The 12,944-nt window shown below is 46.6% G+C and overlaps 1 protein-coding gene across 1 annotated transcript; it reads right to left on the bottom strand.

The window, feature by feature from the left end:
- Nucleotides 1-4,020: 4,020 nt before the first annotated feature.
- FOXM1 (forkhead box M1) lies at nt 4,021-11,477 on the bottom strand. The gene is made up of 9 exons (XM_010160476.1): nt 11,060-11,477; nt 10,686-10,859; nt 9,417-9,565; nt 8,988-9,200; nt 8,452-8,580; nt 7,843-7,887; nt 6,813-6,885; nt 6,185-6,366; nt 4,021-5,073 (listed from the first exon to the last, which is right to left on the bottom strand). The coding sequence occupies exons 1-9, from the start codon at nt 11,433-11,435 to the stop codon at nt 4,021-4,023; spliced, it is 2,394 nt and encodes a 797-aa protein (XP_010158778.1). The 5' UTR covers nt 11,436-11,477.
- Between the last annotated feature and the right edge of the window lie 1,467 nt (nt 11,478-12,944).

Here is a 12,944-nt window from a genome sequence, read left to right as displayed (position 1 = left end):
AAGGTGTCCCTGCCCATGGCAGGGGGGGTGGGACTAGATGATCTTTAAGGTCCCTTCCAACCCTAACCATTCTATGATTCTATGATTCTAATTGCGGTGCCCTGTTGTCTTCTAGTCTGTGTCTGGCATGGTTTCCTAGTATTTTTCCACCAGCTCCTGACAAGCGGCCTGTTCTTCCTCAAGGTAAGCTTCAGTGCTATCTCCTAATAATGGGAATGAGGACTGGGGCAAGAGCAGGTTGCACCTTCAGTGCAGGTTCAACCCCGTTGAGCTAAACACAGGGTGGCTTCAGGCTGGTTCTTGCTGTTTGGCAGCTGTATCTTCCCAAAGAAGACGACAGTTTAGAGTGTTCTGTTCTCAGACAGGTGTACTTTGACTCAGCTAATTCCTGCAGAACAGAGGCCAACAGTGGTATCAGGGTTCAGCTCTGACCACTGAACGTATGCTTTTACATAATGGGGAGGGTGCTGGGCTTGTGCCCAAGAAGTTCCCTACTACACGTCCAATCTAACTGCAGAAGAATTTCTGTCCTCCTCAATCAACTCCCTGCTCTGCCCATCTACCTCAAGTTCAAGAATTGACTCCCCATGATCCAAAATAACGCCTTTGGTTTTGTTTCTCACACAGTGTTTTACTTCTGTCTGGCAGCTGCATCATCTTCTTGTTCTGGCCTTTGGTTCAGGACAAACACCTTCAAAACACAGTACTCTTAGCTTGCAGCCCTGCCTCCGCTGCTCCCACCACGACCGCACTGCGTACGCCCCCAGCACTTGCCCAACAGCACGAAGCGCTGGAGTTCTTGCTGCCTCACGTGCCTCTCACTTCACTCCTGAGCAACGGCATCCTTCAACAGTCCCGTCACTCAAATATAGGATACCTAAGCCAGGACCTCCAGCCACAAACTCTCAATTTAATCCGACCTACTCCAAACAGCTGCTTTTCTGAGCAATTCCAAGTGCAGCTTCCTGATTGTCTGCCTCACGACATGCTTATCTACCTTCCAACACCCGGTCACGTTTAATCCCATCGATCCTCTGTGGGCTACACCTTGAGTAGCAAGAGCAAACATCCCGCTCCCTTTGTGAACAGAGACGTAAAACTTCTTACTGCTAAAAGTGCAAGTGTCTGTGACTTCCACACTCAAACAACTTCTCTCCGTGGTGGATTATGTGCTGCACCAACTCATTCCCACAGCGACATGCAAACAACAGCAGGGAAAGAACAGGAGAAGCCAAGACTTACAGTTTTCAACAAAGCGGCTGTAGTCGCTCCGACACTGGTGTGATGGCTTTATAGCTCTTTGTACGACGTTACAGGGGTGAAGGAAGCAGGATGAAAGTAAGGAAAGGATCCAGGCAGAATGTCAGTCAAACACTTGCAGGTGAAGAAAAAGAAGTGGTCTTCCTGAGGGTTTTGCTGAAATCCTCATTGAGGGGACTTTGAATTAGGTTGGGCAAAACACTGGGAAATATGCAGCGGGAGCAGAAGGTAGAACTGCTTAATGGTTTTTTTCTGTTGTTCCCCCCACCTGTTTGGATATAACTGCCCCCCAGTGGGGCTGACACTGGAACACTTAGCAGGAGGGGAAACCAGTCTCTGGCACTACTATGTTCAAAATGTAACTGAGGTGGCGGCCCGGAATGGGCACCATCCCATCATCCCAAGTACGAGGACATTCCATAATTTCCTGGAGATCCTTATTTAGCTGGCCCTTGGATGTCAGCTGTGTGCACACATCCTCTCAGGAGCCTCAGAGAGGCAAAAGGGAGACAGGAGAGAAACCCAATAGAGTGTGACAGCTGTGTAACGTGCTAGCAGAAAGCGTGCCACAGACGGCAAAGCGGGCCTCCTCTGCAGCCTCCTGACAATCCTGCCCTCTGCCTGCACCTCCTCTTCCCCCCACGGCTTTCCCCTCAGCTCTCCCCTGCAGACACGTGCTGCGTAGCCTTCATCAGTTTTCACAGCAGTCTCTTACTACTTCCTGATCCGAGAATGACCACTTCCCTCCACGCTGGAGGTCGTGAACCCCTTCCTAGAGGACATTTGCAGAGAAGGAATCGAGGCCTCTTGCCCCCACAGGCAGTGTTGGCAAATAAATCCTGAACGAAAAATCACTTAAGAGGCTACTGGCACCCAACAGCTCTTAGTCCTAAAGCTTTCTCAAGTCCTTTCCTGTTTCCTGCTCGAAGTCAAGGAAACCCTGACACCCAGTCAGAAGTGATGAACTTCAGCTTCCAGTCCCTGACAAAAACATCTTCTGGGCTGAAATTCATGTTGCTGTTGGCCCCGAGCTGAGCAGTCCTTTGGGCTAGGCAGGCAGAATCGCAGGCCACGGAGTACAGCGATCCTCCACGGAAAAGATGAAATAATGGGCAACACAAAGTGCTCGAAACATCTCCTGAGCGCAAATAACCTCTAACAGGTACCTGAAAGAACTGCAGGTTTGAAAACCAGACACATCCAAATCTGGGTCTCTTTATAGAGGAAGGTAGAAGTATAGATTTTTGAGTAAAATGTGTTTTGCATTTACAAAAATAAACTATTCTGCTGGTGGCATTCTGATTCATAGGTTCAGGCTGGTAGGGGTTGGAAGGGACCTCTAGAGATCATCTAGACGAAGCTAGTTTGTTTCTGACATCAGGCTTCATCCATTAACAGCAGGAAAAGGTATGATGTGAAGCAAGGGGCTGAATAACCAAATCGAACGCGGTGTGGCCAACAGGGCCTGAGGAGTGCTGGCAATGTCCCAGCGGTCACTTACTCGGTGATCGCAGAAAAACACACATTAGACAAGCAAAAATCCGTTGTTCCTGCTAAGGCCCAACCTAAGCACGCTGCTAAGAGTGCACGTAGCAAAGACAATACTCAGCTGTGTTCCCACAGAGCTTTATTGAGTACGTAGATACACGAGCGATCGGTCGTCCGTAAGCAGAAGGAAGGTCTTTTCCGTAACGATTTCCAAATTCTCTAGAACTCAGGTCAAAAGAGGATGAGTCGTCCTATTGCACCGAAAAACATACCATGTGTTTCCAGAGGGCACTTTTCAGTGGAAATAGCGGCGTTCACGTTATAGGTTCTCTTTCACATTTTCAGCTGATGATGGCAACGCGGGCAGCTTTAACCATGCCAGAGAAGTCAGTCTTACCCCAACAGTGCCTCTACCTAGCCCTCTGTGTACACAGACATGGGACATCTGTACACCGGACACCTGACCCAGAGGAGGTAAACAGCTTGAGCCAAGCCCTTCTCCATTCCAGCCTGGGAAAAGGAAGTCAAACGAAGATTTTATGCTGCAATCCTGATAACCACCTGTTTCAGTTTGACTTGAGTCATATCTAGGTGACGTTTCAGATCTTTGCCCCAGCAGCCTTCAAAACAGTGGTCTACACCAATGTGTTTCTTAAAACAATGAAAAAAAAGTAAAAAAAGAAGTATTTTGGGCTCTCACCTAGTGCAGATGAATACAGATGTGGAACATATGGACAAGACTAAGTCAAACCCTCTACCAGGCCAAACATTCCCATAACCCTACAAGAATAAAGTTATTATTATAATTAAGGACTAGTTTAAGGAATGTACAGTATTTACAGCCATGAAAACTACACAGAAGATAGTAAGTAATAGGAGAACAAAGTAAAGGGAAGTAAGGACAGCTAGGAGGTTCCCAGGCTCTTGCCTACTGCACGTATCTGATGAGTGCATCCATTTCCTTGGATAGCAAATGGCATTTAGGGCCTACCTAGATGTTCTCTTGATAACCTCTCTCCAGGGACTCATCTCTAGCAAAAGGTTAGAGGGGTTCTCTCTCATTCTACATGAAGTCTATTGCAGCTTATAAAGGGAGCTCATAGCAGCCCATGGGCCTATCTCCCCGCTTAGCAGGAGTCATTAATGCCCTCTTTTCCCATGGACGTGGGAATCAGTCAGAAGCAGACCGTCTTCTCAGACTATGTGAAGAGATCTCAGAATAGTAGAGTGCTTTCTGTAGTATCAGGAGTCAAATTCAGTCCTCAGGCCAGTTTACTTCAGTTCAGGTATGAGCTGAGACCAACTAATATCTGTCCCTAAGTTTTCATCCTCAAGACCAGGAAAGCTGATATCTAGAAGGATTTTGCTCAGACTGTCATTCATAGTGTCCAAGATAAGGCCCTCCATGAGTGACCGGTTTTCAGTAAAGCCGGAGGCTGGCAGCTCAGCAGATGATTCCTTAGTAGACTCACGAATGAAAGCTGGAGAGCTCGTCAGGGGGACATGCACCATGTCACTGGGTTCTGTACCGAGCAGTTCCTGAGGGGACTCAAAGAGCGGACCTTTAAGGGGGGTGCTGTTGAACCCCAGCAAGTCCAGGTTCTCCTGGAGGGGTGTGAATGGCAACTGAAGGGTTCTTACTGGACTGAAGTCCAGCTCGTGACTTCCCTTGGCTAAGGATGCAGACTTCCAGGAGTCAAGGCTCCCTAGTGGAGGGGTAGTAGCTGCTGAGACTTTGCTGGGAGTGGAAGAAACCGGCAATTTGCTGAACATCTCCTTGACTGGTGTTTTAAAGGGCCCCTCTTCCATCTGCGAGCAGCTGAGCTGTGGGACATTCTCCGGAGGCTGGCTTTCCTGCAGGAAGGGGCGCTCTGCCCCTAACCGGCAAGGGTCAGAGCCATTGTTTTCTGGCAAAACAAGGACAGGCTCTTCTGAGCAAGGCAGCGCTAGGCGTTGCTTCCTTCTGGATCTGCCCATTTCCCGCCTTTCCCGCCTCTTTATAACTAACGTGTCAGAAACACCCTTAGATGGCGACTTCAGTACAGTGAATTGTTTCTTCTCCTTTGTGGATGAGACCGGGAGGAACAAGCCTGGGTCTTCCTTTACCGTTAGGGTGGAGGCAAATGGGGAAAGCCAGTCATCCAGTTGGGAACCTTCTTCCTCCTTTACGCTGACACTCTCAGTGAAAGAGGCCGACTCCTCACCGGGCTGGGAGCTGATCTCCTTTAGGGAGTGGGTTGGGGAAAATAAACCTTCATCACATTGACTCTCCTCCTTGGCAGCAGTCACGGGTAAAGGGGATGACTCGTCCGTAGACAGCGACATCTGCAGAGGAACACAGGCAGCACGCAGTCGGTCAGCCAGCAAGAATCTAAACCACCCACAATCCAAGGAGAGCAAAAAGACAAAAAGGAAAACTGGGACTTAGGGACAGCAGAGCAGGTAAGGGAAGGACCTTCAGAATGCAGTAACTGTAACAACGGATAAATTGATCGCCCTGTGAAGCTGATACAGATCACATGCGAGGGGCATGAAGTTACTTTGCCAAAATCCTTCCCACCACTTGTGCTACGAGGAAACTTCTAACAGCACAGCCAGAAGGAGAGCTGAATATTTCAAGACAAGTGTAACCTCCGATTCCTCTTCACACTATCTACATGTGAAATATCAAAATGAGTAAGGACAGCTTTCCCAGAAACCAAGAAAAAGGAAAAAAAGAGGTTATGAAAAAAGCACAAGGAAAAGATAAAGCAGCAGGCACACAAAGCAAAATAGGATTATGGTTCGAAAGATGGAAGAAGTTAAAGATTTACAGTGTCTACGCGTCCAAGAGCGGTCAGTGAGGTATCAAAGAAAGACCCGTTTAACAGCTGTTTTGCTTGAGCCTGGAATAACTGGGAACCTCACAGAATTAGAAAACAGCAAGTACTGAAAACCTCTCTGAAGAGACTACATTCAAATAAACGCTTTTTCAGAAGCGTTTACATGTCTTTTCAGAGCTATCAAAAATCTGAATGTTTTAGGGGCAGACCAAAGCCATTTCTCTCATAACTTCACAGCCAAGCAGTAGAGAAAAACTGTCTTGACCAATCCATAGAGCCATCTCCTCTAGTGAATTACAGGAACAACCTTGTAGCAAGTCAACTAGCAGGTAAGGGTCGCCCTAGAGACAGAAAAGAACAGCAAGGATTGTCATTGGCTAGTTCTTTAATATGAGCCTTAATTAGTTTCAGAGCACCTAGTAAAGATGAACAAAGGAACCATACGAAGAGCAGAGCGCACAGAAGGCAAGAGCTATAGAAAAGAAAAAAAAAAAAGGAAAAAGAACAAAAACAATCAACCATCCCCAAACAACACCCCTCCCACCTCCCCAAAAAAAAGGGACAAAAACCCCCAAACCAAAACAAACCCACCTTTCAGAAAACAAGAAACCAACCTTTGGAGCGATACGCACACGCTTATTGCTCCAGAAAGTCTCCGAGCTGTTGAGGGATGCTCCCTGTGCCGTGGATAGAGGAACCTTCATAGAAGGCTGCAAGACAAGAGGCTGACTCAAAGGAAACTGGATTGGAACCAGGTAGGAGTTGATACGAGGAAGCAAAGGCTTCATTTTTCGGCCTGCAAGAGAAAGAATGGACTTGCTACCCTCTTGTTCTTCTACTACCTCTTGAAACCCAGGCACCTTACAGGAAGCCCTTCTAAATACCCCACAATAAACATCTGATCAGAGAGGCTCACCTGCCTCCTCTGATAATTCTGAGGACAGAAATACCAAGCCAGAAAGACTGATGAAACAAGAAAATAACACTTCATACAGATCCTAGCCTGCAAGTTGGGGCAAGCTCTGCTCTCACTCCGTTTGAGTACCTAATCCCCTCCATGTCCCCATCACATCCTCTCTCAGTCACAACAATACCGCCTTCAACTCCGAATCTGACAGTAGGCAGCCTAAAAGCTGGCAAACCTGGATAGCAATTGCCACTTTTATTCCTAAGGGAATCTGGGAGAGTGTCCTAGATTCACAGGACTGATTCTTTTTGGCAGAGGCTGATGTAGACACTCACGTGCATTCTGGGGTTCAGTTTTGCTGCTGCTTCCCGTGTTCTTCTGGGGATCTGGAAGATGTCTCTTTTGCTGCTGTAGTCATTGTGAAATAAGAAAGAAGGGAAGGAGAAGAGAAGGATTTAAAGACGAGAATCCATCTTTATTCTGCTGCCTCTTTCAGAACTGTGAATCCAGAAGCCTGTGCTGGGCTAATACAGAGAGAGCAGCTGTCAGCAGCCAGCACTCAGGCTGGCTCTAGCTCCGTGCCACTTGCTGTTCTGCAGACATGCCATCTCAAATCAGCTGCCAACCAAAATCTGTGTCGAAGAAGAGGTGGCATGACAGAGCTGTTTCGGCTGCAGACTGTACTGCGCAAGTGACCTGGTTTCAACATCCTCAGTGCCTGAGGACACTGAGTGAATAAGATAGCTTTATTGTATATTGGATCTCTATAGAAACCATAGACCAGATAGATGTTAAAGTGGAATATCAAAGGCAACAGAAGAATCCAAAGTATAAGCAGATGGAAAGAAAGGCAGAGCTGTAGCCATGGCAGAAAAGTGTTTGAGTGGCTGCTTACAAATTTCTCATTGTTAAAACTGCTGAACATGAGAGACAGCAAACGGGTTCATCCTTTCGAGAGTCAAAATGCAGCTGCATTCCAGAAGGAAAAAGGAGCACAGAGAGATCCTATTCTCTCTGGATCTGAGCTACAGAACAGATTGGGACTGCTGCCATGGAGATGAGGATTTTACCAGAAATCTGTCCAGGCTTGCTGTCTTCAGTGTGCTGGTGCCTATTGCAGCCTACTTCAGCAGTAGACTTGTAGCTGCTCAAAGCTGTACAGCTGTACCAGCTATAGAAAGAGCACATCATCTCAAGGCGATTAACCTTTGGCTCAGCTCCTTTCCTCAAAAAAGGTGTGCGTGGACCCACATGACTAGGTGCAGCAGTGACCCAGTCCCCCTCCCCGAGCCTCTTGTCCTTTCCTTCAGTGACTGGCAAGAGAAGAATGGAAGCCCAAGCCCCAGGCCAGAGGGTAATTCTTACTGATTCAGAGTGCTCAGGCGATGTTGGTGACCCCAAGTCCAATGGCTGGTGGCAGCAAGGCATTGAGAGGGAGAAAAATAACATGAAGTTATCAACCAAAAGGGAAACAAATGGGACATTTTAAACTTGTGGCTCTTGTTTGCTCAGATTACAAATCTGCCTGCCCACTGCAGAAAACACACAAGTCAAAACCAGACTCACAAGCTGTTTCTCCCACAAAATGGTACTTCCTAAAATACCTAGCTGGGGTAGGGCAATTCTGTCCTACCACTGTCTAATCAAACAGCACAGGAACTCCTGGTTGAATTCAGTGGAAAGCTCCTCACTAGAAATTTGAATCAGGCCCGTGGAAAGAAGTTGAACAAGCTCACTACTACATTTGGATAATAAACGCATCCCACAGAAGCTTCGGTTCATATGCAAAGCCACAGCACCTTTTCCTTGAAATATAGAGCTTGTCTATGTGGCAAGGGAAGTGACTGAATCCAGTTTCTACAAAGAGGCTGATGCCAAAGCAGTTTAACCTTCCTGTTAAAATAAGGTGCGTCTGCTAGTGTGGCATTTAGGAACTTGAGAGCCTGTCCCATTTTCTCGGCATGAGGCACCCACCTTAAATACCTGGTCCAATGTTAGACAACGGTTTGCATCAGGGTGAATAGTCCAGAAAGAGATTTTACCATTAGCAGAGGTCTCACGGACAAACATATCATGAAGGGACAGGTTGTGCCGAATGGAGTTCTGGGGAGAAAGGAGTGAGGGGGAGGTTAAAAAGCAGTAGTTTTTTATCAGCACAGCAAGGCCTACCTCAGACATGACTGCCCTGGCAGAGGGTTTACATTCCAAAGCGTAAACAACATGGACATTCATATTCACTGCATACCAAGCCAACCCTGCCATCAGTCTTTTATTCTATTTACTCTTAAGATCCCTGTTCTTACTCCAGTGATCAAACTTGCCTCAGTGGAATGAGAAAAGAAATACAAGAAGTAGAACAGGGAACATCTGGAATGAGAGAGTATTTGGGATGGGGTGTTTAAAATAATTTCTATCTTGCTCTGCAGGCTGGGGAAGAACTTTTCATTTTCATTCAGAAGGCTTATAACATCACCCTGTGGCCCACAGCAACTTGAGGGCCTGCTTGTTACCTTCCAACCTGGCTTAGCCACGTGTTTAAAATACGGGAAATGATCCTCAATCCAGGTATAGATGTCCTTCAGAGTCATACGCTTCTTCTCAGTGCTGTTGATGGCAAACTGGATCATGGCCATGTAGGAGTAAGGAGGTCGTTCTGATACTGAATCCTGCCATGAGGAGGAGGTGGCAGCAGTAGGAATAGCAGCAGCAGCATCTTCTTCAGTCTGAGACAGAAGGAATGATACATGAGTACTCACAGAGTTGACAAGAAGGGTCATGGAAAATCCCTGGATTCTCCAGCTTGTGCTGTTCAAATCAGTAAAAGCCAAACTTGTGTTATTTAGGATGGTGATGCCCTGTTCTTGCAAGTCTTCTGATCCACGTGGATTATTTCCCTATCAAAAGTTTTAGCACAGACTCTGTTGACTGTTCCTACTTACCTTGACTCTTTCCTGCAGGGGCATCTGGTTCTCTTTCTCCCTGTCTTGCTTCACAGAACAGGGACTTAGCCCATCAGATCTCATCTTCCCCAGCCACTGGATGTTAGTGAGACTATTGTCCAACATAGAGCTCACTGTCTCGCCACTGCCTGTTGGGAGAACAAGCATACTCACAAGTAACCCTCTTCCCCCTTCATCTCAAGTGCCAAAAGAAAGGCACTAGTCAAATTTCTGAAAGAAGCATCCTGTCACAAGACAGGGACCAGATGGTATTGCAATGCTAACATTTGTTTTGGAAGGAATTCAACCTTGAATTCTTGATTTTACGTGAGTTTTCCCAATTTCCCAATTACGGTTGGACTGGATGATCTCTAAGGTCTTTTCCAACCTAGTGATTCTATGATTCTAATTTCTGAAAAAAGCTTGAGCTTTAAGAAACAAACATGCAAACCAGACTATTGCTGTCAACTAAAACAGGACAGTGTTGATCCAGTACTTCAAGAAGGCAAGTATTTTTAGCTAAAGGATGACTCTAGTAAGCAGAGGCCAAGAAAGGTGGTGACAAATTTCAACTGAAAGACCTAGTACAAGACCCAGGTCAGCAGCTCAAGTGTGATGTCTCCAGGTTTTTGAACTGCAGCAATGAAAACAAACACCGTTTTGTTACTTCTGGTGAGGTGGTTTGTAGCAATGCAGCTACTGTAGCTGTCTATGGTTCCTGTCAGAAAGCACTGTACTGTGGGATAAGACTTAACTGCAGCCCAAAAGCGTCATAGCTATTTTAAGTTACAAATACAAATTTGATCTGAGCAGTGTTTCCAAGTAAAATCCATCCCACTTCTAAGATTTATTCAGCAACTTCATGAGACAGTCAGGGAGGAAAAAAGACTTGCCACTTAGTTAAAGGATGGGAATCATCTCTTTTTCAAAGCTCTAGGCCTGTATGTTTTGTCACTGATGAGGGTACTCTATGTTGGTCTTGAATTCAGCCAGCCAGCCCTTCTTTTTTTCCCCCAGCACTAAAATACTGCTTTTCTATACACCTTTATATGCCATCTCTTACACCAAAAATATATCCACCAAGATCCTTCAGATTTCACTACATATGCATAGCTATGTAGATTATTAGAATCAAATGTAGAGCTATATTGTATTTAGCAAAATAGTTTTCATTACTGCGTCCTGAGATCCAAGCACTACATGCATTAGCCCACTTCACATCTCTTTGTCTATCTTTCAGGACCTAAGAAAAGGGTAAAGATTACATACCGTTTCTCTCCTGTTCCTGTCCAACCACAGAATCATTTCCCAAATGCCAAAGCGTTGTCCCTCCTGCAAGACCAGGTGTCTGTGTAACATTCTTCTCTCTTTCTTGACCATCTGCAGCCTTGGTTGCTGCGCTGGGTTTCTTCTCCAACGGGAGATGCTGCGATGGTGTTGGACCTGCTGGACGGGATGTGCTCCCACTGCTAATGAGGATGAACTTGTTGGGTCCGTTGTTGCCACATTCTTTTCCTTTTGCTGTCAGTGCCTCTATGATGCTCTGGATATCAGCATTTGTAGGGATGGCCACCACTTGTGTGTTGGGCATGGTGCTGCGCTGGGTTTCTTCTCCAACGGGAGATGCTGCGATGGTGTTGGACCTGCTGGACGGGATGTGCTCCCACTGCTAATGAGGATGAACTTGTTGGGTCCGTTGTTGCCACATTCTTTTCCTTTTGCTGTCAGTGCCTCTATGATGCTCTGGATATCAGCATTTGTAGGGATGGCCACCACTTGTGTGTTGGGCATGGTAGGATGATCAATTATCTTTGTTCCTGCTGGGAATTTCTGCAAGCCACCGTCCGTTTTGTCTCTGGGGTGGCTGTTGCGTTGGTCCTCCTGGCTGTGCTCCTGCTTAGGAGTCTTTTCATCCTGACCACTGGTCTCATCTCTTGCTGAAGTGCTGGATGCATCCTTCTGTGGGAGGGTCAGTTTACGCCTTTTGAGAATTAAGGGCCTGCGAGGGCTGGTCCTCATTATTGATCTATACAGTCACTCTCCATTGAAAGCGACAAGAACGAATCCTGCAAAACAAAACATACAATGCAAGAGTGCCAGGGGCAGGAACAGCTAAGAAAGGTGCAGCAAATCACCACAGGCCTCCCACAGAGCACACATTCTCAGCAGCTGCTACAAAGCTAGAAACAGGAAGGAAAATAAAAAATTAAAGCATTTAAGGTTGACGAGGTTATTGGAATATATTTCTGTACCTCCTTTATCCCCAACTTGTGTAAGCAGGACAGGAGAGATTTGCAGAGTAAATAATCTGTATCACAAGTTGGGAGCCATAGATTAGATGATGAGGAGGAAAGTATGTACATGTGCTTTATAGAAAGGGAGACTTAAGACTTAGTTGTAAAGTGACTTGACCAGCATCAGACAGCAAGCTGGAAGAGAGAGAAGCTAGAACATAGAAATAGTACAGATTATTATATTTCATTGCTGTAACCAGCAGATCACACGACCTGAAAGAAAAGGGAATTTAACAGAAGGTTTAAGGTCTGGGAAGCAGAGACTGTCCCGAATGCCACAAAGGCGCACCACAAATGCAATGGAAGTTAGATGCTTTAAAACAAATGCTTTAGTAGGTCCTTCTGTAGATTTATTAAAGCCAGATAATCACTTGGCAGCATACAATTTAAATGCCAAACTTTTGGACAACTGACAATTTAGATTATAAAGCAGAGGAGCTAAAATTCAGAGCTACTGCTTTTAGGGTAAGATGCAATGTATCCCTTATACGAATACCACTTATAAATATCATGCCATTCAAGAAGTACGTGGAGGGTGTCTTGCAGCAAACTATACCAGAACAAGAATACACAAATTATACTTACTGTTTATCATTAGGGGTGGCAGGCTGAAAAAAAAAAAAACCACCAACAACAACAAAAAAGAAGATAGGCCTTTTGCATTGGTAGATTTGACTGGGCCAGCTAGTAAACAAGAAAATTCCCAGTAGGGATCACCCACATGAATACAAACCAGCAAGAGTCCAGCAGATAAAAAACTGAGTTGATGCTCTATGTGCAGGGAGCAGACAGACCTGCGATTAGGGGCTGCGCAGCAGCCAGAGACCACCAGCAGGAACGTTCAGCCTTACACGCGGGTTGTAGCACCCAGGCACACACATGGCCCTTTGCGATCTGCTCTGCCGTTCTTAAAGAGAGAAACCCCGTAAGACAACGACGAGAGAGTGAACTTCAGCCAGCTTCCAAAAGGTTGCATTCCCTACAGGAGCAAGCCACCTCCTCAGAAGGCCTCGAGCTGCTACCAGTACAGGCCCAGACGCAGCCTTGCGTACGAACGACGCGGGTGGTGGTGAGAGGGGAGAGCGCTAAAGGACTCCTAGCTCCTTCTTCATCCACCCCAGCCCTGCCGCGTTCGCCGCTAAGACGGTCTGCTCCCCCAGGGCCTCTCCATCCCGGCCCGGGCCTAGCCGCTCCCCTCTCCCAGCCGCCCTACGCTCTTGGGCAGCTGTCGCGG

Source organism: Eurypyga helias, unplaced genomic scaffold (genome assembly GCF_000690775.1).
Source record: "Eurypyga helias isolate BGI_N326 unplaced genomic scaffold, ASM69077v1 scaffold38321, whole genome shotgun sequence".
Classification (NCBI taxonomy): Eukaryota; Metazoa; Chordata; class Aves; order Eurypygiformes; family Eurypygidae; genus Eurypyga; species Eurypyga helias.
The sequence above is the reverse complement of the archived record's forward strand: the minus strand, read 5'-3'. Positions and strand labels throughout refer to the sequence as shown.

What these genes read in the sequence shown, in the direction of transcription:
- FOXM1 (XM_010160476.1), bottom strand. Translation starts at nt 11,435, where the DNA reads ATGAGGACCAGCCCTCGCAGGCCCTTAATTCTCAAAAGGCGTAAACTG. An exon ending in CATTGGACCAGGTATTTAAG is followed by an intron (nt 7,888 to 8,451) that starts GTGGGTGCCTCA and finishes TGCTGCCACCAG; the next exon opens with CCATTGGACTTGGGGTCACC. An exon ending in CGCCTGAGCACTCTGAATCA is followed by an intron (nt 6,886 to 7,842) that starts GTAAGAATTACC and finishes CAATGACTACAG; the next exon opens with CAGCAAAAGAGACATCTTCC.